The 25,590-nt window shown below is 41.6% G+C and overlaps 1 protein-coding gene across 1 annotated transcript in view; it reads right to left on the minus strand.

Annotated features, from left to right (window-relative positions):
- Positions 1 to 12: 12 nt before the first annotated feature.
- Positions 13 to 25,590, minus strand: part of Prrx1 (paired related homeobox 1) — a 63,194-nt gene continuing 37,616 nt past the window's right edge. The window contains exons 2-4 of the mRNA XM_005363980.3: positions 15,242 to 15,417; positions 10,990 to 11,171; positions 13 to 1,770 (exon numbers count right to left, since the gene is read on the minus strand). Coding sequence (XP_005364037.1) covers positions 1,632 to 1,770; positions 10,990 to 11,171; positions 15,242 to 15,417 — 497 coding nt within the window. The 3' untranslated portion in view covers positions 13 to 1,631. The remainder of the gene's footprint in view (positions 1,771 to 10,989; positions 11,172 to 15,241; positions 15,418 to 25,590) is intronic.

Consider the following 25,590-nt stretch of genomic DNA (forward strand, 5'->3'; position numbering starts at 1 on the left):
GGAGGGAGGGAGGGAGGGAGGGAGGGAGGGAGGGCGAACAAACAAACATAGTCTTGCCACATACCCGTGAGGTACGTAAGAACTGGTAAACCCATTTTATAAACGGGTAAACTAGACACAGCATGGTAACATGGTTTGGTCAAGTCCACCAGGAAAGTTGACAAAGCATAACCAGGAACAAAGAGAAACAAAGAAATACCTGCCCTGCCTGCCTTTCACCCTACATACTAAACCTCATTTCAAAAATACTAAAACGTAAAAGTATAATTGTCCTTAATTTGGGGGGAGGGAATTTAGAGAAAGCTTTAAGCACTTCACTAAAACATGCTACTTGTCTTCCATGTTTCTGTGGCGAGGAGAAAGAGCAGATAGCTAACTATCCCTCCTCCTTTCTGGGTATATTTTCCATGATATGTCAGATGATATAGAATTTCTACCTGAGCTTAGGCTCTAAACTCAAAATCATTTCTTATATCATCATATAGTTCTGAATCCCACTAAAGCCCTGAGGGGAGCGAGACAGCTGTTCTCAGACACTTTCCTAGCAAACTGCTATCTGACCTCAGTGAGAATTTTGGTCGAGTATAGAAAAGAGCAAGAGACCTCATTAATGGATCATTACTGTGTGGATAAGGACGGCGGTGATGGTGTAAAGTTGGCTTTTGTAGTGTTTGAGAAACTGCAAACTCAAGCTTGCAATATTTTATATATATAACATATATATAAATATACACAGAATATATGTGCATCTGACCACCCCTAAGGCACCAAAGAGATAAAGGCTATGCCTTTCACAATTCAGTATTTGTTTTCCTTAAAAAAAAATTCTCCAAAATTTCCTACAAAAAATTCATTCCATCTCTAAAGCTAAAAAAGAGCGAGTGACAGCAATTGTTCAAAAACAACAAATATCTTTAACTTAGGATGGTTTATTGTTTGTTCAGAGGAAGGACGGTGTTGATGGTGACGCTGTAACCTAGGACTTCGAGCTTGAATCAACAGATTAGCTCTAGATCTTAGAGCTTAGCGTTCACCAAACATGGCTAACCACATCCATCAGACAGGTCAGACACAAGAACATGTGTACATTTCTTTTTCCTGAACTGATAGAAAAACCTTACCATGACCAAGAGACATTGAGACAACAATACTGATTCTTTAGAAATACTTTGGGTTTTCAAAGTCTCCTAGAGAGACGCAGAAGGGAGCAGAGTAAGGCACTGAGGTCAAACAGGCTACTGAGAATAATCCTTCACACACATATACATAGATATGTGTCTATCTTTGGCTGCTGCAGAATATTTTATTTTCATACAATTATAGGAATGGGTGGGCTGAAGAAGCCTAACTGAAGAAGCCTGGAGTATAATTAGCAAAGCACGGATAGGAGGAAAACAAAATAAACACACACAGAAGCAAATGGTGATGGTATCCGAGAGGAAGAAGGAACCACTGTTAACTAATTTTCATTTTGTTCCTCTCCTGCTTTTCTCTGCCATGGTCCCAATATTTTAGTCCTGGCTTTGTTTGTTTGTTTGCTTTTATTTTTTCCAGCAGATGAAGAAATGACAGAACAGGATAGGTTTCTTATGGTTTTTGATTTCTTCTTAGGCCTGTTTAATATTTTTTCCTCAGTTGACTGTTGGCACCTGGTTCCTCTGTAAACTATATTCCTTGGCCTTCAGTCTCAGGTTGGCAATGCTGTTGGCCATGTTGATACCCTGTGCAGGGCTATTGTTGGCACATGTGGCAGAATAAGTAGCCATGGCGCTGTAGGGACAAAGGAGAGAGCAGGGAGAACAACAGGCATTAGTTTCATAATTAGTTTCTTACAGGGCTGTAAGACGATGCCCTGGGTGGATAAACTCTCAGGACAGGGGCAGGCATTAGGGCAGACAGAGGACCTCTGGGATATTTTATAGGCCCAGCTTTCAATTAGCCTAAGGTCCTTGGAGAAGGGTGGCCATCTTTTACAGGGCATTGGGGAAGCAGAGGAGAATGAGACAGAGTAGGGAGAGGTATTTGCTGCTTTGGACACAGTGAGTAATGATCTATTTCTGAGGGAAGAGGAGATTGTGCTCAAGTCAAATAGCAGCAGTTTTAGCCTCTACTTAGAATGGAAGCTTTCCTACCTATCCCAAACAGCCTGTGGGAAGAGTGGAGGGAAACAGCAAGCGTGTGACACTAGATGAAAGAATTCTGTTTCTTCACTCTAGGGAACAGACCTCCATTTCAATACATTTGGGATAAACACCATAAGAAATAATGTGCTTGTAGAATTGGGTAAATAACCCAACCACACTACTCCTCTTGTGATTCATGATTCACTGGACAATACTAACAAACATGGTCGAATCAAGACTTTACTATCAATGGGTCTTGATTTTTATAACTTTGTAAAAATATTTGACTAGCAAACACCACCTTTGGGGTGAGTCACTTTGGAAATGCTTAAAATTTCAAAATAAACTTCCCAAGTTATAATTTTACCATTCTCGATCTCAGACGTCACTATTTCTCACTGTCTATGTTGTTGAGAGAAACATGACACTGGATTTGATTGTCATAGACTATAATTAAGACCTAGGCAAACTCATCATTGGTGGGTTTCTACTCATTGCATCTGCAGATCTCTTTTAAAATAATAAAAGAGTGTTTTGATGTGGATGTAAATGATCTCTTTCTCTGTGTGAAATAGTTAACGTGAGGCTTTCTGGATTAAGTAGAACGCTGCTAGCTGTTTCTAATATGAGTGAAATCCCTTTCAACAGAGAGCTGAGATAGGATTCCCAAATGGAATGACATGTGCTTTTCTGCCACCTGCATTCCAGGGAAATTTTGCCAGCCACGCAGGACTTTGCGGTTCTGGGATGAGATGACAAGATCAGAAAGAAGGAAAACTAAAGCTAGAGGGACTCAATCGTTGGTATTTATCTGGGACAGCACAGAGTCGGGATTGAGACTCATAGTAGTCTATTTCACCAAGAAAAAAAATGAGTTAAAGAAATATACTGAGTTTTAGATCACTTACTCATTCTATAAAACGAATCTTTTAAAAAGATTATTTCATGGGTATAAGTGAGAATAAAGTCTGCATCACAGCAAAGTGGAGAAGACTCAGGATTACAAAAAGAATTCTACATTCTTACATTCCATTTTTCTAGCTTTCCCTCTTACTGACAATTTCTGAGTAGATGGTCCTAAGCCTCCCTACCCAGACAAGGCTGGGCTCTCCTGTAGCACCCTGCATTTTTGTTTTACTCGCTTATTTCGTGCTTAGTTAATTATTTATTTAGTATCTAGCCTTGTCATCTACAAGCTGCATAGACCACCCAATCTGCTTTCGTCATCACTGTGTCTTCAAGCTGAGCCTGATGCCACATCCAGCACATATTTGGTGCCCAATAAACTGTTTTCCGGGGGAAAAAAGCCATAGCTAGATATAGAATGATTAAACAGACCTGTGCTCTGTGACCCTGACATCTATTATGCTACTGGAGTGATCTCTAAAAAGAATCCATTTATTCTTGAGAACTCGTCCTTTCTGTAAAATCTGTTTTCTTAATGGAAGCAAAGAGTCAGAAGAGTGTGGCATACGAGGGCATCATCATTGCATAGTCCTAGATCTATAAAGAGATCTTTTCATATTAAAAATACATTAATAGAAACTTAATACAAGAGACTGTTTTATCATTGTTCATTCAAGAGGCAGGAGAGTCCTCAGGTAAAGCAGGCTTAAATTATGAAGGCATAAAGGACAAGAACAATCCTCTGAGACAGGACAAAAGTCAAGTAGATATCATTCAGTTTCTAGATGAATTACATTCTGCTATCTAATATCCTACCAGAAATCAATGCAAACCCAAAATTTATAGTTTAAAAATTTCCAGGATATACCAAACATTCAAAGACTTAGTTGCTGCTAGATGCGGTAGCGCACACATCTAATCCCAGCACTAGGAAGGCAGAGGCAGGTAGATAACTGAGTTTGAGGCCAGCCTGGTCACAAAATGAGATTCAGGACAGTCAGGGCTACACGGAGAAACCCTGTCTCAACAAAAACCAAACCAAACAAAAAATAAAATAAATCAAAAATAATAATTAAGAAAAGTGATAACTGGATTTAGGGGATGTTCCTAAATTATGAATTATTCATAATACAATTAGCCTTTCTCAACCATGTTTCTGCAAAAATATCAAGTCCTAAAGACAGTCTACAGTTATTAATGTTTTAAACATATGGGGCAGAGGCAGGCATTACAGGATGTCTGTTAAATACAGGTTCTCTTTTAAATACTGGGAAGAAAATTGAATGACTTCTGAATATACAAGGCTAAAACTTCATGAGAGAAAAATGACCAGTGTAAATTATAGATTGTTATGGAATGATTTTGCTTTTAGATACTTGACCCAAGTTTCTACAAGACCTGTTACCCATCCTTTGAGACTCCGGGCAACAAGATCCTACTTGTCCTTTTCTTTGGTAACTGAAAGTATTCCATTTCCTCACTGGAAGAAGGGATTAGAACTTTGGGGAGCATGTGTTAATTTTCTGAAGTTGTTGTTACTATTTTTCTGCACTGTTTACTATAGTGTTGGTATCAATCCTGCTATATCACAACATTTGGCTGCAATTATTTTATAGTCTACTATCTATATCACATCTGATGTTCTAGCCTGGGTACTCTCTATGGTAACACATCTCTGAGAAGTTCAGAGTTTCTCTCTTAGGTAGGTTGACAGTCAGTGATACGAATTGATCCACTTTTTCACACAAACCAAATGAGAAAGAATTAGGATAGTATCTTGCACAAGAGAGTGACTATTCCCATCATGGCATTCAAGTGGCAGCCTGCACTGACACAGCAGAAACAGAATCCTTTTACATTCTGTAGTCCTGCAACGGTGAGAGTGACATTCTAGCAGTGATTCCGTGGCTATATTCTATGAAGTACCTCAGGCTACAGGGCCAGAAGTTGAGAAAGCATTTGATATTAGCGAATGACATTTGCATTCCCTTGGAAGTTTGGTGATAGCAGTTTCACTTGATAAATGCTTAAGAAAGTCACTAATTTTCAAAGACTGAACAAACTTAGTATTACAGCATTTGTGAGCTGAATATGTTGACTATAAAGAACAGACACCATCTCCACTACCTCTTAACAAGTGCCTATGATATATAATTCCACAAATCGGAATTTCAGTCATACTTTATATATTTCACTCTGGTGCTGGACATGGGTCTATTTTTACAGCTCAAGCTAAATGTGCAGTATCGGCAAGCAATAGGTAGCGTTTTGACTTAACTCATGAAAAACAAGGCTCGTTATCATTCAGAAAAGAGAGAATTAACTACTAGTGTCCCAAGGGATGCTAAGTCATGCTTTAAACAGCATTGGAAGGTGGAAGGCTTGCTTGCTTAAGTGACTGCAGATGCAGGAGAGCCCTGAATGGCTGCCAAGCTGAGAGAGAGAGAGAGAGAGAGAGAGACAGAGAGAGAGAGAGAGCGAGAGAGAGCTTAAATATCTTCCCACCAGAAAGGCACTAGGGTAGTTAATTGATTTCAACCAATGAATGGGACTTCCAGTCCGTGTAAAATTACCACCTGTTCCTACACAGAACGAAACTTCCTGGAATTAACAAAAAGTAAAAGCAAAAACAGAAAACAAACAAAACAAAGGACACGAACTCAGGAAGGTGTATCAGGACAACTACCAAGAGCTCCATCAACTGACAGACATCCAAGTGCTTAGTCTCCCGCTGGGTAAAAATCCCTCATTCCTGTAAGCAGGGAGCACATAGGAGTTTAGAGTTCTGGACCGAATTTGAAAAGGTTGGCTAATGTACCATTTCTGATGAAGTTTTAACAGAGCTTCTTGTATCAGTTACCAAGAAACTGCACTGCCAAATAAAGCCCATGGAGACCTTAGGGATGAGAAAGAAATGCTTGTCTTCCATCTGCTGACTCATCGAGTCTGCAGTGGGGCTTCACAGAGCTGACACATTTTGGGATGCATGAGGCTTTCCACTTCCTTATTTGGAGATTCCAAACAGATGCGACCCAGGAGCATGCTAACCCCACTAACAAGGTTAGATAATTGTTTCCTCTGGACCATTTCTACTCGCTCTGAAAGGTGGATTTTAAGGAACACTGAGTGGAAATAAGGGCCACTACCAAGGACATCTAGCAAATACTCTGAAGGATTTGACATCTAATCACCCAGTCCTATAAATCACAAAACAAGTGAGGAGAAACTTTAACGCTTGGCTGGATCTTTAATGCTCTCACTGGCCAGCCTTTTTGAATAAGGGATGACAAACTGCTCAAAACATCACCCTAACAAGGATTATGACAGTCGAAGAACCATGTGAATGGTCCTTAGCATCCAGGTTTCCTCCCACTCTAGACAGTCACAAGCTCCAGTTCGTAGTTTCCTGAACCCTGAAATACAGACGTTGGAGGCTCTCTCTTTGACCTGTTCTTTTGCGAAGGCAAGAACAGTGTAAGTTTTTCGTATAAGACAAGTAACTTTCAGTTTCCCTAGGGAAATTCGCTTCTAAAGTAAGATCCCCTGCATCCTCCGGAGTTGCCCCTATGTAACTGAAATCACCATTTCCTGCTTCTGCTTGAAATTTAGAGTTTGAGTTTTAAAATACATTCTCAGTTTCTCCAATTGGACACTAGGGACCACATTTCATCGGTAAGGCTTTAGTTTCCATTGTACATTCTGTGATCCCTCTGCAATGCTCAACTCCTCTTTCTAGCAACACCTTCCTACCGCCTCCAGAACTTCTGCTCTTCCCCCTTTCAATATTGAATATGCCATATTGTGTATTCCTAGATTCTCAACTCCCTTGTGAGACATACAATTGGAAAATCCTGTCTAGTTCAAGTTTTCAATATGAAGTTACATAATAAATCAGCTACAGCATTGGCCAGAAGCAGGACGATGTAGTCTGACCCCTGGCTCATACTCTGGGTAACTAAAGCCTCCCTCGTTAAAGTCCGTCAGATATGACCATCATGGGAATTACTTTAGAGCGGAACAACGGAGAGATGTAGCATCTCGCCCCACTCTAGACCTGCTGGATTAGGGTCTTCACAGGCACTGATCCCAGAACATAACCATAGCTCTAAACTGTCATGCTCCCTTAGAGGCATGCTTTCTTATAGTTCTGTCTCCTAATTTTCCACTTGGGGAAGCTCTACTGTTCATATTTCTAAGACATCAACCCCCAGTTTCTTAAAAAAAAAACACCTAATTTCCCCTTAATTCCTACCCCAATAAGCCACCCTCATGCCCATCTGACAAGTTACCTTTTCAGTGTCTTCCGTTAGAATCCGTTATGAAGCCCCTCGTGTAAACAACATCTTGGGAGGGACGAGGATCTATTTTTGAAAGTGTGAAAGGGGAGAAATGAGCCAAATGCGTTGAGCAGAAGTCAGCAGCACCATGACAACTGAGGAGAGGGGCACTGTACAAGAGTCATCGGCCTTGCTCTCCCTTGCCACTAGGTTCACGTCCAACCCTCCCTCTGTAAATGGTACTGCAGACCAGTACTACAGAGCCAAGCCCTTCTCAAGCTACCTCTCAGGGGAACAAAGGTGTCTGGGGAAGGGTTTCTTGGCTACTTCGTCTCAAAGAATTGCATAGGATTTGGTTGATTTTTACTACCCAAAAGGCATACCCGGGAGAACTGTAAGGTTAGTGAGTCTTGACGAGTTTTGTGCTTGTGTGCATTCTTATAATTTGCTTAAAGAAAATAATTATTTGCTAAGAAGTGGGTTTATGTCCCAAAGACAAGCTTGCTTCAGTGAGCTACAGGTAAATAAATGACAACTGCTACCAGGAAAGTAGTCTCCATGTTAGGAAATCCTTTGCTCCTTCTGGTACCTCGGTTGCCTGTCTGACATCATCACCTAGTGTACTCAAGAGAATGAGTGAGGTCATACTGAGCTATAATTAGAGTGGACTTCATGTCTTTGTTTGCCAGGGACAGTCCTAGTTCGTGCCCTTTGTCCTGATGTAATTATTAATATTCAAAAACCTTCCTAGTCCATATGATATGTTATATGATCTTTACACTCAACAGCAGCGATATCAGCAAAAACAGGGGGAAGGGGTTTGGTTATTTTCCAGCCTATGATTCTGACTGTAGGCAAAAAGCTGTTTCTATGGTTTGGTTTCCTGTTCTTCTTCCAGAGATGAGCTGTGGGAGTCGGAAAACCATTCTCTCTACTCACTGTCCCTGTGTTTCATGATCTAACCACATAGGCCACCCCACTGGAATGCCCACACCCCAGATAGAGACCCCAGCTGCAGACATGCTTTGCTGATCAAGAAAGAGTCATGAACCAAGAAGGACCACTGAGATGGTTTTCCAGTCTTACACTTTGTAGCACTTCTAATACAATGCATGTGAAATTTGAATAGAATAGACTGTCCAGACATCTCTATGTGCTGGACAGAAACAGGGCCGATAAGTACTGTTCTAACTCTTCTTACTTAAAACTAGCGAGGTGTTCAGTTTCCTCTTGTTTTGTATCAAGGCAAGGACAGAGCTATCACACAGGAGTGCGTTAAAGGTTAACCAAGAGAAAACGCCTTTTAATGAGGATCACATGTAAGGCAACTAGCTTGACATAAAGGTACCAATAGCAACAACAACTATCATTTCCTTTGCTTTCCATTTATATTTCCTTAAGAACAATTATGTTTCCTAGCAAGGTTCAAGATGTAAAATCATAATATATTTGATTCTAAACATAGTCAAAAATCCCTATGTAACAGAATAGCCTTTGCTACTTCCAGAAATTAACCAAATTATAAACACTTCAGTCAACATTAAGTCAAAGAAACATATCATTCAATAAACTGTTGCCTTAAACCTTTGCTTTTCTACTTATAATGGATATTAATTTATTCTTCACACAAAATATGAACAATCAGCTTCTGCATCACTTCGCTTAGTTGTTTTTTTACAAACACTGTATGTAGAGAAATAAATGCAATACCATGAAATGAGTAAGAGGAACTAGGTTATACAGTCTTAAGTCAAAAAGAGAACGATACAAAAAATATGTACACTAAGATTATCTCTATATAAAATATTGAACTCTAGTCATAAAATGAACTAACTGATTATGTCAAGATGTTGAAATTATGGGTTGATTTTGGAAATGTAGCTAGAATTTCTATAACTTCTCAACTAAAATAGAACATTTCCCAAAAGGCACATGCAAATTGCCATGTTACTAGCTTTGTGTTGGGTACAGACACTGGGTCTTGTCTCTCTTTGGTCTAACGTGATGCTAGTTCAGGACAGATTTCATCTGTGTAGTGTGCTGCGTTCAGCTCCATGGGAAGGGACCACATGGCAGCCATGTGGATTGTTGATAGCTGGGGGTAAAAATCCCGAGGAAGACATAGGCAGAAAGAGGAACAATGCTTCCTGGTTGCAACCAAATTCAAACCAGAGATCTCTATGCAGCAGACCCCTAACTTAACCCAGATTCCAAGCCGCTTGCTGAATCTGTAGACTATCGGTAGTAGCAGAGAAAATAGGCCTTCCATTTATTTAAAATATTAAAGAATATTTAAGCAATCTTAAAAATGTGTTTTTAGTAAGTTCCATGGGAGAAGCATCTAAATTTTAAGTAAGAAGCATAGACATGGCTGACCTTTCAAAGTCAGTCAGGGTGGGGGCGGGGAAGAGCCAGGACAGGAAAAGTCCCTCTTATTCTTCTGGACATGGGATATTTATCATTGAGATCAGAGCTACTTCGGGCTAATAAATGTCCCAAAACTCCCAAATACTTTTATGGCATTTTTCTGAAGAAATTATTTGAACTGGAAAGACCATTTAGGTGAGGCTTTGGGGTTTAAGGACATCTACCAACTGTGGGAAAGTACTCGTGCTTGCCCAATGTGCATTTCCCATTTTTGGCTGGGCCCCATCTCCTGTAACCAGTTTCAAACCCCTCCTTAGGTCACGAATTAGCTTTAAGAATGAAAAGATAAACAAGTGTCATTTAATAGAAAAACAAACGTGCATAGTTCCATAGACATCAGCCAGACAAAACAGATAGCCTTGACCTGGTGGTGTCTCCCACAAGCCTGATCCTATGCTAAGGATAGGAACCCTAGGAGTGACTGCGTCAGCCTGTGCTTTCTGAATAGCACGCTGGATGGAGGGTAGAAGTCTCCAAACAGAGATTGAAACAGCCCTCTCTTATTTTCTGCTTCAAACAAGTAATTTTTTTTAATATGAAAGTTTAGTGTGTTGTTTTTTTCTGAGAGAGAAAGAGAGAGAGAGAGAGAGAGAGAGAGAGAGAGAGAGAGAGAGAGAGAGAGAGCCATATCATGGGGGTGGGGGGGAGAAAGCCAGATAAACAGTGGAATACAAAAGAATAACAAATAGAATAGGAAGGTATTTGTGGATCGTAAGAAAGCCTTACCCACTAACGAAGAACTAGGGTCCCTCTCCTCCCTCTTCTCCCTCCCTCCTTCTGTCGCTCCCTCTGTCCCTCCATCCTTCCTTTCCTTTTAACTCAAAATCAGTTTTATTGTGGAGTGCCTTTAGTCCTACACTTGGAACATTAGATATTGATTCCCTGCGTGACCATAATACCGTGAATGTGTCTTAAATGGATTCATTTTTTTCCAGAATGGTTCCAAGAGGGGCACTGGATACAGTTTACAAAGGATCTGTTCTTTAATATTCTTTCCCAGTTTTGCAACCTTGGCAAGAATTCCTGAGTCCAAGAGGATTTTGCTGATGGCCGCCCCTCTCTCTTCTGCCCCAAACCCTGCTCCTGGGGCAACTAGCAATCTCCTTTAAAAAATGTAGGGATGCCAGCAAGTTGAATGTCTCTGAAGAGGTTAACCCAGTAAGGAATGTCAGCTGGCTGCCAAAGCAGCCTTGAGAGTGGTGGATGACTGAGAAGCATGTGGAATTGGAGCAAGGGGGAGTGGGCCAGTCATTCACCTGTACGGAGAGGCTGTCCCCCAGGAGAGATAATCGGTGGGTCTAGGAGCAGGACGAGGTACGATGGGCTGCTCCACCGCGGTCACATCTCCTGAGTAGGACTTGAGGAGAGAAGCATTTTTATTGGCCAGCATGGCTCTCTCGTTCCGGCGAAACTTGGCCCTTCGGTTCTGAAACCACACCTGGAAGATGGTTGGGAGGGGAGAAAGATATAAGGAGGGAGAGGAAGAACAAAGACAAATAGGTTATATGAGTGCAATTTTGGCTGATTTTTGCTATGTAATGCCATCCCAAGAAAGACACAGGATGGGTCTGGAACCTTTCCTAAAAGAACAGAAATACTGCAGTGTAATCCTCCACGTGGGTTGTGTATTCAGAGTTAAACCTCTGTCTGTGGCGCACTTCAGGGCTAGAGCTTAACATGGATAAAGCCCCATTTTAATGCCTCTCACTATAGGACCATGAAATACCTCTGGTAATTAAGAATCCAGAGATGGGATCTATGAAAAATAGACAAGACCACAAAATATAGGCTCTAAACTCTGCTCTAATTATAATCAATAAAATGAGGATTTCAGTAGATGCTGGCAATAGATACAATGGCTTTTTCTAAGGACATTTTTAAAATTCTTCAAAATAGAATTTTTCATCTGCCTCCACTGTTTTTATAATTTAAAGAAAACCATTTATCTCCCCACACCTTCTGGTAAGGATTAAGAAGGAACGCATTCATATAAGAAGTGAAGGAAAACCCATCAGAGAGAGAGGCTGCAAGAGAAGAAAAAGAACCACTAGAGAGTGCTCAGTAGATTGGTGACCTTTATGGGAGACCAAGACTAATGGAGGACAGATGTTCTGGGGTTTCCCTCTCCCTCCAAGGGTGATTTCTACACTTACTCCTGGCTATAAGGTTCTAGCACTTCTAAAATATTGAACCAAACAGAAAAAAACCTATTTACATTCTATAAGGAAATTCCCAGAAGCAAAACACAGCCACTAGCCTTGAGGATTCAATTGGAGGACATTTATTTGTACATCTCAAGGAATGCGGGAGGCCCTGACAACTTCTGTGATAGCTAATAATAAACGCATTGCTTATTAAACTGCTGCCAGAACTAGTAACTTACACTGGACCTACTACACTGCTTCTACTTAGCATGACAGTTCTCCAGTTTTTATCATTGCTACTTTAAAGTTAAGGAACGTGTCCAGTGAGATTTCAATTCTGAAGGTCACGCAAATAATAACTGGCTGATCATTTTACTTAAGGATGTCTGACCCATGACCACAAAATTCTCTTATACTGTAATAGAATAAAATCCTTCGTTGATATTCATTCAAGGACTCTGTAGGGAGTGCTCACTGACACTGACAGTGAGCTGTCCTTGTACCCAATAATGGGAAGAAAGAGATGAAGAGGACTGCTTTCAAGTAGCCCAAAATTTATTAAAGGAGGATGTGGAAGTGTATCTGAAATAATGCAAAACAAATATTTTAGTCAAGTTATAGAAAGTATGACAGTGTATTGGAACAAACCACTCTAGGGGGTGGCATTTACCGAAAATACCATGTGACTATTGCCCCCACAATGGAAGTGTGTAGCATGTGGGACCTGAGTGGAAATCAGCGAAGGTGAGATTAGCCATCTTCTCCATACCTTCCCAGTCCTCAGATCTTTCATTTTAATATGAGTAACACATCGCTGTCAGAGTTAGCACTCTAAATGTAAAGATAAATGTGCCTGGCTTGAAACCTTCTACTGCCTTCCGACTGAAGAACAGAATAAAAATTTCTTAACAAACACTATTCAAGAATTACCACTTCGGTTATCATAAAGCCACGTTATTTCTAGTGGGTCTTAGGCTCGGGGCTACCAGAGGACTCCCAAATGCAGTGGGTGACTGTCCACTTACACACAGCTAGACAAGACATTTCCTCTATTGGCAGCATTCTTTGTCTCCATCCAGGATGAAATGTAAGATCTGATTGTAACCTTGCTTCCTCCGTGAAGTGTGGAGAAAGGCATAGACTTTAAGGTCTAAGAGAACTGGAGAGAAATCCAAGCTATTTGAGACTAAGGATTTACCTTTGAGCTGCTATTTAATGTGTCTATTACTTCATTTCATAGTTGATTAGAAACGACTGCCTTGTTACAAATAGTTATGACCGGGGGCTCAGTGTAAAGCTAATAAGGGCATAGTCCCTCCATTTTCCTTGGGTAGAGTAGATCATTCTTTCTTCTACTCTATCAACAATTCTTGCAGAATACTTTAATGTGGGGATTATATCATTAGGGCATCATTTGAAGGTTTGGTTCAGACTGTGGCACCTTGAAGAAGAGGACAAGGGTCTTATTTATCACCAACAAAACAAATCAGGTCAAAAAGTCCACCGTTGCTCCAAAAGCATTTGAGGAAAGGGAGGAAAATAAATTTTGCAAAGCTGAATAAAGCCTATCCCTATACAAGAGGACTCTATCGCCCAGTGACGTCAGTTGACTCACAGATACCTCAATACAGTACCTACCATGTTATGACAAATGCCCCAAATAGAGAGTCCCAGAGTTAGGAGACTGGTTTGACCTGGGAAAGCCTACCACTTTATGGAGAAATAGTGAAGTCACAGAGGAACAACTCTGTGCCACTCGCCTAGGAAGCATTCATAGCAGTGGAAGGCATCGGTTTGCAGTCCAGTGGGAAGGGAAGGGGAAGAGTTAGATGGTAGACATTCAGGAGGTACATGGATGACATTCCCCTGTCTCCACCATGATGTATGTGTATATGTGTGCATATACGTTTGGATATGCACGGTATTCAACTCTTGTACCTGGACAAGATAATCTCCCAACGCAAAAGTTACCCTTCCGCATTTTTAAAACAATTTTCACCATTGTACTGTCTATGGTTCTTTTTCAAATTTGAAACACTATCACAAAATGATGCCCTAAGATACTAGGGGCTGATACTTGATTTAATTTTTTACATACAACTTATTTTGATGATATTCTTTCTCATTGCCCAGCTCCTCCCAGGTCCTCCCTACCTCCTCACCTTCCCAACCTTGTGCTCTCTGTTTCTCTGTCCCTCTGTCTCTTTCTCTCAAATAAATAAATAAAACAAAAACAAAGGTCAAAACAAAAATATAAGAAAAAAGCCAAAACAAAGAGAAGAGCATGTTTTGAGTGTGCATGTAAATGCATGTGTGTGTGTGAATGTGTGTGTGCGAATGCATGTGTGTGCGTGTGTGTATGTGAATGTGTGTGTATGTGTGTTTGTGAATGCGTGTGTGTGCATGTGAATGCGTGTATGTTGCTCATTTAAGTTCTTTTATTTCACTGCAGGCTGAGTTTAGGGAAATAGGAGACGTATAGGATTAGGAAAGTGGAGGGAATTCACAGCCATGTGTGAAAAGCAGCCCAGGGTGGTGTAGTTCTGTGAGGATGATGGGATGGAGAGAACAGGACTCTGATGCCACTATGGTATGCTCGTGGGTCCTGACTGCCAACACAGGGGTGAATCTGCAACATTCTGTTTCAGTTCCCTCAGGACCACAGAAGAAAGATATCTTTCCTGCATCATTGTGCTGCAATTCTTTCTTGTGTCATGGGGAGAATGTTAAGGTGGAGTGCCTGTCTCCCCATGTGGAAAATCTTCCCACACCCCTCTTCCAACTGAAGGGCTCACCAATGCTCTACCTTCCCATTATTTGTTTTATTTCCTAGAGACATTGAAGACTAAAATAAGCTATCTACTTTGAGTGTGCTTCTAACCTAATTTCTCAATATCCATCTCCACACTTTATCACCATCCATAAACATGAGTGCTTGGAACAAGGTGCTGGAAGGTTTGCACATTCTCCCATGCTGGAGGGGAAAGCTCAGGTGAGAGAGAGTTCATGTCTCAGATATGGCCACTCTAGAGCTCAAATTGAAAACCGGGGATGTAGAGGCAAGTGCTTAAGTGGATGGCGTAAAAAAACACTGAAGTATAAGGTTCACAACAATGGGGAAGAGATAACCCTCCATACAGTATATTCTACACTTCCTGAAGACCTTCTATTTGATTATTAAAACATATCATTCAAACCAAAGAAACATAATAAAGATATCAAGCCTCTTGTCATACTTCATATATACAACTCTTATCAGTACCAGCTCCAGTCCCAAACCTACAACTTGTATTCATAGGCAGTCTTCAGAGATGGGTCACTATGGAGGGAACACTTGGTGGCTGCCACTCAAAGCATGAGTTACCTGCACTCTGGCCTCAGTGAGGTTCACCCGACGCGCAAGATCTTCTCGTACAAAAGCATCCGGGTAATGTGTCCGCTCGAAGACACGCTCCAAGGCCTGAAGCTGGCTGCTGTTGAAGGTTGTTCTGTTTCTCCGTTGCTTTCTCTTCTTCTTCTCCTCTGAGTTAAGTTGATCATCTGGAACAGAATTGATTAGTGATAAGGAATGGATACCACTCCAGAGGTCCCAGACACCCTATATTTACCATCATCTCTAACGAGAGATGCTTCTTCTGCTCACATTCCTAGCAAAGTGCTAGAGCCAAATGCTATTTTTATTATCCAAATCCTGGCAAGGACCAAGAGTCTTCCTCAGTTCTGGTGTTTTATTGCATCTATATGTCAGATTCGACCTCAGATGGTTGCCCAAAGAATATTACCCGCATGCTCTTCAAAGCCTGTTATGTAAAAGAGGGCTAAAGAAAAAATCTCACTCTTGTCTCCTTATTTCACAAGAGATGGAGAAATAAAAGTCGACTACATGATACCTTATTTCCTTACACAAAATGATGCTCATTCATACAGTTTCATCGCCAGTTACACCAGCCCCCTCCTGGCTCCTCTCTGAAGCATAGACCTAAGGTCAAAAGTGCACATTTATAGCAAAGAAACTGTCCAAACACAACCAGAGCGATTTCCATTTTAACATGATTTCTCTTGGAAGCAATGATTCAAAACATTATTTATTAAAACTCCATGCTCTTTCCCGGGAAGGTGTCAGCTTAGATCAAGTTTAGTGTCAGGTACAATACCAGGAACCTAAGCAACCATTAACTTGGGGCTCACCCTGAGAAAATACAAGAATAGGGTGTCGTTCCCTGAAACATTCTGCCCTGAGTAATAGGGTCCTCAGGACTGGGGGAATCTTTTGATAATTACATCCCTGAATTTTTACCTACTGGGATCTGTCTGGGGTTTGCTCTGAATTATCCCAAAGCCATCTTGGTTTGCTAATCATTCTGAGAGCAGCATGCTCCCATTAGAGAATAACTTGGGCTTTGGCCTGAGCCCCAGAATAAGAATGATTGACTGTGGAAGCCGAGTGGTTGACCAACTGTGCTAATACCACCATCAACCCATTGCTCAGACACTTGAACTTCCCAGAGCCTCTGTGGCGCATCTCATACACATTCCTCTACAGCCCACATTGTCCACTAGCTTTTCAGCCAGAGAGGCTCAGCCTAAAGATGATGGAAAAGGAGAAGTTGTGCATTTGCTCCATCCTCAACAAAAAAAAAGGAGGTCTCAGGTCTTTGTTTCGAGCACATCTAATCTTGATTTTCTGTGACTAAACAAATGCATAGCACTCTCAACAGAGCTGTGAGCGAGACTCAAGATGTCTTGTTGACATTCAGCTCAGCTGTGATATTATTGTTACCACAAACTAACACATTAGAGCCTGTTTCTAGATTCATGTTTGGGTTCAAAGTGCAGGTTAGACTGAAGACTCCTGCAGGGTGGACATCTAGGTCCCTGATGGCTGAGACGGCTACTTCACCCTCTGAGACTCCTTCCCCCTCACACTCCTTCAGGACTTGGAATAGACACTGTATATTGTCCTTGGTAATTAAAGACCTGGATACAATAAACATTGGCTGAATTTTTTTCCGTGGTAAACATGAAACTTCTCTTGTCTTTAAAAGTGTTTCTATAGAAAACAATGTGGAAGGTCTTGCTCAGTTTCTCTAAGAGATTGCAGGCCACTCTTTCCTGACTGCTCTGTGAGCTCCATTAATCCTCTCTGTTTCTGATACTTCTGGCTCCTTAATGGAGCTCCTGTCACACTCTACTGAGACTCTCAAGTTGGCCGTATTTTGATGATGCCTTATTTGAGTCCTAATTGCTAAGGTCTTTCCAGGCCTAGAACATGCAGTTAACATGGCTGGCACTATTTACCTAGTTGGTAAATGTAGCCCATGATAGCATTACGACTGTGATTCAAACACATAGGACAGGACGTTTTGTAGCCATTCTCTTGCAGGTACAATCTCTTCCCTGCTCAACTATTTGAAAACATTTGTATTGTTCTCACTGTGTCCCACCCCCACTCCCATCTCTTGTCCACATTCCATATGCCTAGCTCTTCGGTGTCTCTAGGTCTTCAGGGACTTTGAGAAAGTACCTTGTCATGAAATTTCACGTTTCCATTCAACATGACTCTGCAAAAAGTCCTCAGCTTCTATTCTCTTCTAAATCTGAGACCAATCAGACCTCAAGTTAATATTTTTTGTTGTATAAAGAAAACTCCAGATTAAGTAAATACTCTGATTTTTCTTCACTGAAGGAAATTCTTTCTCCTGTATAAACACGAGCTCCAAATCCTTTGTTCTGTTTTGCAATCCTGTTTCTCCTTGTACCGCCAAGCTCTGATCAAGATCAAGAGTATTTTCCGTCTTATTCCTAGTGCCGCAACCTGTCACATAATCACTCGGTAGTTCTTTGAAATCTCCCACCGTTCATTGACATTCTACTGACTGTCCACTATAAAACCACCAACTCCCCTACTGTGGGAGTAAGGGAAATGGAGGATTACAGTTTATGACAGGGAATAAATAGCTCCATGATCTGAAGGAATTCCAGCAAGAGTTTCCCAGTGAATGTTCTTGTTGTTTTAACAAATGAAAACATGGGTTCAGATCATGTTGAAGGTGAGAAAAGACATGCAAATAACAAGGGTCCCGGGAGGCCGGCTCTGGCAAATGTCCTTCAAAGCCCCAGTCAAATGGAAAGAGACAATGACTGGGCAGCAGAGGCAGCATGCGCAGCAGCTTTTGGGCTCATCTGTCTTTGCTCACTATTCACAGCCCGAGGGGTTCCCCTACCGTGGAAGAACAGGCCCTCACACAATATCTTCAACAGCAGGAGAGGATAAATAAACACCGGTAAAGTTTACAAATTCAGGGCACTTGAAAAAACGTGTGATAAATACACTCATCAGACTCCGGGCTCTGGTTGAACACAAGGAACAAAAACAGTGAGTGTTTATCAGAGCAGAGGGTCGTCTTTCTGTTAGGACAGCAGCAGGGAAGGGGAACTGCAAACTGAGAGGTCCAGGGGCACCAATACCCAACTGGATGATGGGATGGGCATCTTTCTTGGGCATCCTGAAGGGATTAGAACCTTACCACGTGAATCATGAATTCATTTTTATTGAAATCTTCTGTAAATCCAAGGGCTTTGTGGATTTTATAGGTTTGGGGTTTGACTACATTGCAAGTATGTAGCTATTGCTACTTTCTTGATGAGATGACTAACAGGCATTATTGACAAGTGTAGTCTTACTTGGAATCATGAATCATAAACGCCAGCACCAAATGAAACCCCAGAAATGATCTAATCCATCCCTCTCATTTTGCAGATGAGGTAAGGACCTAGAAGAGCTATGAGATTTGCCCAAAATAACAATGAAAATTTGAGATTTCTGGACAAAGCCGGAGGCCAAGACACTGAATTCCACTCCATTCTTCAGTGCAAATGGCAATGTACGTGCAATGAAAGAGAAAAAACAAGAAAGTATCCACAAGGAAACTAGACTGCTGCCCAGGGAAGTTATTCATGGGAAATGTTTATCATGCTAGCTGTGATAAAGACATTATAAGGAGGGTCTGTGACAAGAATCAATATGTCGTATCCCATTCCTGCCAAGATGCCCATTATAAAACGAAGCCATGTTCATCGTGAGCAGCTGTTTAGTTCAGGTATTCTATACTTTCTCTTTCCGTTGTCTTCCTAAATATCTCCAGTTATTTTATCTTTATTATTATCACCTCTGTCTTCCATCTCTTCCCAGGAAACACATGGGCACATTTCTCTTTCATTTTAAGGGACACATGAAAATTGATGTGTCATAGGAAATACAGCTCACATTTTACTTCCTGTGTTAGGACTTGACCAATAATGCATTCCATATTGACCTATCCCTTTCAATATCCCCATGTATATGTTAATATTTTATCAAATACTATGTGGAAATTATGGTCCAGTTCTTTCCAGGTAGATATTTTCTTCTTGTTGTGCACTCAGTCATTACTGTGGAAGAGCCAGAGGAAGCACAGATGAGCTGGCAATAAAGGTTTGGTGAGTTAGTCCTACACCATCATGCAGAAGCAGGACTGAGAGAATTGGCACCCTGGTATCTAAAGGACTTGGTGATACCTGAATTGTGATGATACCCTTTAATAATGCAAAGAAACTAATTAGGTCATGGATGTCTTTTTTCTGGACAATTTTAAATATAAAAGGAAATATCAACCTTTTGTAGTATGTCTTCTTCAGATCTAGACACAGGGAAAACCTTGGGGTATTGTTCCTTTGTAAATGCAGGGTTCAGTCCTTCATTTTCATCTCTTAAGTGAAAAGCAACCTTGAGATGAATGAGTGATTTAAATAATCAGGAACGCATACAAGAAAGAAATGCTAAAGAGTGAGGTTTTCAGTGGATTAAAGTGTTAAGAACAGAGTAAAATTGCTTCATAAGGAAAAGGAGCCAGAAATCCCTGCAAGATAAATTGTGCATCCATACACGGCATAATAGTAATAATAATAATAGTGCTCACTCTGACTGTAGTATAAAGTTTACTCTGCATTCTGCATGAGATGGCTGCCATTGCATTGGAGGTGAGAGGAAGAAAGCAAAAAACAGTCCCCTCAAGCATCAGGACAGGAAGCTTTAGTAATCCCTGCTCACTAAGACCTTGCACCCCCCATGCAGTCTTTGTCCTTCTGCTGTGCTGTGTCCAGTAGAAGAAACCTCTGAGGTCCCAGATCAATGGTCAGCCCCATGTAATTTAAAAGTACAGTAAAATATATTTTAGGAAGAAACTCGCTGTAAAACTGTGTTCCCTATGCCTGAGTCACATCAATTTGGGAAGAAATCTGATGCAAGAAGATAAAATGCCAACTTCAGTAGCAGCAACCAGCCACCACATCAAAGCTTGTCGTCTGTCTCTGGGCTGAAACCATGGCAGGCAAGCGGATCTCAAGTGCAGACCGCTGATGGCTTTATGGGCATTGAAGAATGTTTTCAAAGCAATTTATATTGCACAACAGCTACTTACTTTAATGGGATTTGTGTGGTTCAGGCCCTGTAACCTTTAGAAAATTGAGAGGAAATATAATTGCAAAAGCCACTAAAAACTGTTTGGCCTTGATTGCCAGGCCTAGGAAAAGCAGTGAACTGTGGTGTTCATTTGCGTGTCTTTGGGTACACTTAGCTTTTGTTGAAAATCAGGACAGTATCCTTCTAACATGTGCCGTGATAAGTGGCTCAGGTACCACTGCACTGGAGACACTCGCAATGCCAACGGAGCTTCATCATCCCAACGACCAAAGCCAGCGTTAGCAGCATGCCCATCAATTCTCAACAACATGGTCCTTGCCTGGTTTTTCACCATTGGATCTCGTCCATTGGGCAGAGAGACGAAGTCTCTGATAGTACAAATAATGCAACTATTCGGTCATTGGAACTGCCAGGTGCGTATTGTCTGGTGAAATTAGACACATGAACTCTTTCCTGTACCATCACGTTGGCATGACTTTAGTTTGTTTTTAGTTAGGCATCAGTCTAAGTCTTACAAAAAATATTAAGACACGCAAAATGTGATGATTCTTTCAAGAAAAAAAAGACAAAATATTCTAAAGATATAGGAAAAGGGGGTTGGAGGGATGGCTCTGAGGTTAACAACATGTACTCTTTTCGCACAGGGCCAGAGTTCCCAGCACCCCACATCATAACCACCCGTAACTTGAGCTCCAAAGAATATGATGCCCTTTTCTGGCCTCCACTTGTCCACAGGCACCAGCACTCACAATCACAGACACACATGCACACAAACATGTACACACTCACACACACACATTTAGTCTTTTAAGAAATTTATTTTTAATGGTGCTGACTGAAAGGGGGAGCCTGTGATTCTGTGTCCAACCTCAAACGGTAGCTTTCTCATTACAGCCAAGCTTCCTGGGAAACGGAAAGCACTGAGAACTAGGAGGTACCTTCAAGGGTTGATATTGCTTTAAATTTCTCAGCTTCCTCTACATCCTTTTGGCTCTGTGAGGCAAAAGTATTTCCACAGTGCTGAAAACGTTAACACAGTCCATATCACTTGTACATGCTCTAACTCTCAAGACATGTCTCTTAAGACTTCGGATCAGAACTCCTAAGGGAATGCAGTACAAACAAAACTTCCTATGGAGTACCGTATCAGACCTCTAACATTTTCTGGGGCTGTGTAGAATATGTATAAGGTTCTAGATTTAATCTCCAGAACCACCAAATAAGAGCACTACTACTAATAATAATAACAATAATACACTCTAGTTATTGGATCGAGTCCTACTCTTTGATAGAGACATAAAGATCTGGCTTTAGATACGTCCACTGCCCTCAGTTTCTGAATCTTCCATCAGATTCACCTAATTGCAATGGAGGGGATACAGTGAAACAGAGCAGGAAGGTGACCTGATTAGAAATCAGGATCCCTGTTTCCCAGCAACCCTAGCCATCATTATCTGTGACCTTGGGCTGTGAGAGTCACACCCCTGTGCCTGTTTTCAAAACAACAAAAAAGAGGAAGACTAACTTGTCAAGGTTACCCAAGGCCGTGGGGGTGGGGGGGACGCAGCCTGGGTAGCCAATGGGGCAAAGGGAAAAGATTTGTAAGTGGTTATAAGGCTGCCCTTGTAGGTGACTTCTCCTTGAAAATGGACTAGTCCGGCCTTTGTGCTGATCCCTTTGCCTACAGATCCCCCTTGGTAGTGAGCCATCCTTTCACAGAATAGCTACAGGGAAAGTTTCAAGACCCTTTAGATATGGTGACCACATCTTGGTCATGTTGGGTGAATGTGTAAATGAGTCTGGAAGCTAAAAAGATTCATTCATAAAAACTTTAAAACTCAACAGGAACAAAGACATGGTGGCAGACCCAGCCAAGCATAGGGAGGTCCATAGCTTGTCCCAGACACTCCACTGGGGAGGTTCTTCTGCTCTCAGTTAATTCCTGGCTTATTACTAAGCCAGGTTTTTTTTTTCTTTTTTCTAAATTTCGCTTTGGAAAGTAAATATTCAAATATCAAGCAGATGCCAGCACTCGAATAGGTAAGGAATTCATAACTTTTATTAGCAACCTTACCAGAAATTAGTATTTTCAAAACACAGGAAAAAGAAGGCCAAAGGCTAAACCCAGGCTATGAAAATTCAATTATTCCCAGCTCATTTGCTTTGTGTTAGCTAATTTGGTTGCCACATGTATAAAAACTAAAAGTCACATTACTCAATATTTATTCAGTGAGTACTTTTTTTCTTTTTTTATGTCTGAGCATTTTGGGAAATTCCAAAAGAATTTTTAAAAAAACGGGAAAAAAAGAAACCACCATGGGAGGCAAAATTCTAAGGAAAGAGTAAATTCTGAATCAGATTTTAGAAGGTTTCCAAACCCTGGATATTGCAGGTGTGTGGTCGCCTGAGGTGACTGCTCCCTCCACAGGCAGCTCTGGGTGAGCTAAGTGCTGCTGCTGCTGCTGCCTGGTGACAGACATCCTTCCTCTGCAAAGACTGTTTCCACTTTCTAAAGGCCTTAACATCCGTCAGGACATTACCGGTAGGAACTGGCAATATCATGAGGATCCCACATGCTCCAGGTCATTTTTAAGATGATTCTTTTATTTGTCACATTTTTAAACTGTTACTTTAAAATCTGGCGAAACAGGCTTCAGAAGAAACACTCCTGGGAGTAGACTGCAATGAGTAAGATGCCCGCAGCTAACGGATGAACTCAGCTCTCGGAAGGACGGGTGAATGGAAGGGGAGAGCTCTTCTCCTCGGGTTAGAAAGCTCTAACCCGGGTGTGTGAGCTCTGAGAGTAGACCGACTTCTACTGCCTTACATGCTTTTGCTGCTTTTACTTAGGTTGAAAAGACAAGGTGCTTCTAGCAGAGAGGCCATAAAGAACAGAGTGCTAGGTTCCCCTCACAATGAAACACAGGGGCAGAGGCATCTTAGTCTCTGCCAGTAAACAAGGAAGTCTGAAGAGATTACTTCCTTCCGGGTGGTTACTCTGGTCTTGGGTTCCAAAATAATCAGACGACAGGAGGATGCCAATGTGCCCAACACAAGGAGTCTGACATTTAAAATAGTGTAGTAAAGGAAACGAAAATTCTCCTAAGAGAACAAGAAAAGGGAAAGGATGGTGCTCACAGATCAGAATTTTTATTTTTGCAGGGGTGGTGACTGGATACTATTCTGTAACATCTCTGGGCTTCAATAGTTTCATATGCAAACTCGGCTGCTGTCTCAGTTCAGGCTGCCGTCATCAAACACCATAGACTGTGTGAGCTACAGAACAGAGATGCATCTCTCATGGCCTGGAAACTGGGGAGCTCTAGAGCCTGAGTGTGGGCCTACCCAGGTCCTTAAAAATAACAGAGTGGGGAGTGGTTTCCTGGGGTAACAAGGATCAAACTCTATCTTGAGGACTCCACCCTCATGACATCATCTGAACCTAATTACTTCTCCAAGACCTGACCTTCCAACAGGCTGCACTAAATGTTGTAGCTATGACACCCGAACTGGTGGTGGGGTGGAGGTGAGCATTACTCCATGAGAATTGCTTTGACACAGAGAATTCCCGGGCTTTCAGAGGAGCCCAGTTACACCAAGTAGTTACACATCATTGCCTTTTGCTTTAAAGCGTACTATGTCTTAGTAATTATTATTAGTAATTCTGCAAATGAGTATGGGAGAATTGGATTCTAATTGAAGGAGTTACTGGCCAAGTCTGTAACATCAGCCTGCAGTGCCACCTAGGTCTCTCTGTGGCATCATGGGGTTGTTTTTATATGTCAAGGACCTAACCATACAGAAAGCATTCATGGTTGTTTGTTTCAGATAATCACTAAATTATGCTCTTTTGATAGCCATGTGTTCCTTTTTTTTCTTTTTAAAGAAAATTATTGCCTGGATTATAAATTATGTGAAGGCTGTGCTATAATTAGCATGCCTGGGGAAACCCTAGGTGAGTGACAAAAACCCGATTGCCCAAAAGAATCTTATAGGGATAAATCTCCAGATTGAAAATGATATGAGCCAGGCGCTGGTGGCGCACACCTTTAATCCCAGCACAGACAGAGGCAGGCAGATCTCTTTGAGTTCAAGGCCAGCCTGTTCTACCAGAGCTAGTTCCAGGACAGGCTCCAAGGGAACACAGAGAAGCCCTCTCTCGACAAACCAAAAGAAAATGTGATATGAATGTCATTTAGAAATAACTCATGTTTAATAACTGTCTAGACCAGGAAGAAACCTAGCAGTCAGTTACCCTGTCCTCTAGCTGAATTAACAGGAAGCGGTACTAACTATATAGCACTTGACCTTTCCGTGAGTTAGGGCATTCTCCTTACTGCAAACACTGTTTTTATCCACGGCTGGAGAGCAATTCTGAAATTACCGACTCTGACTGCAGTCAGAACCAATCACGATCTTCACACCCTCTTACTATCACCCCAAATATCTACCGATTTCCTGTTGCCAATCTCTCTGGAGGCAGAGAAGTGACACACACAGTCTGCTCTCGGCCGATTTGATGCTGCTTTGAGAAGCAAAATTGCAAGAATGTGAACGGAAACATAAAAGCAGAGAAAATATATGCATTAGACTCAGTGGCCACCAGAGCCAACAAAGGCAAAGGAGGAGGGCTGGGATCCCACGTGCGTGCTGGGGTGGAGACACATCCTGAGTGGGCTTCCTTCTCTCCCGTTGGAAGCTCCGCATCCTTCCTCAGTTCCAGCATTGTTTGGGCTCCATTCTCTCTACTCCAGTAGTAGCACGGATGGTACCAATATATTTGGGGTTTTGTTGTTGTTGTTTGTTTGTTGTTTACTTCTATTGTGTCCCTTGTGACCTAAGAGACATCATTGACCCTACCCTAAGTCATGCACTTTACTCCTCTCCAAAGTCTCCGTTTCCTGACAGCTCTTGGCAGGAACTTCTTCTAAGCAGACCCTTTCCATTGTTCCCTGATTCCCAACATTTTAGCCCACTTAGTAACCCGTGTGAACTCTTACGACTATCTGGAATGTCTTAAGTCTGTTGCCGACCCAGTAGACTGTTAGATCTTGAAAGCAGGCACTTTGTCTAACTTGCTCAGTGTGACACTCTTGCATTCAGTAATGGTACCCAGTACAGTTTAAGAACTTTCCTTGGGCAGGGTGGTGGTGGTGCACACCTTTAATCCCAGCACTCAGGAGGCAGAGGCAGGCGGATCTCTGTGAGTTCAAGACCAGCCTGGTCTACAGAGCTAGTTCCAGGACAGGCTC

This window comes from Microtus ochrogaster (genome assembly GCF_000317375.1).
Source record: "Microtus ochrogaster isolate Prairie Vole_2 chromosome 6 unlocalized genomic scaffold, MicOch1.0 chr6_random_2, whole genome shotgun sequence".
In the NCBI taxonomy this organism is placed as follows: Eukaryota; Metazoa; Chordata; class Mammalia; order Rodentia; family Cricetidae; genus Microtus; species Microtus ochrogaster.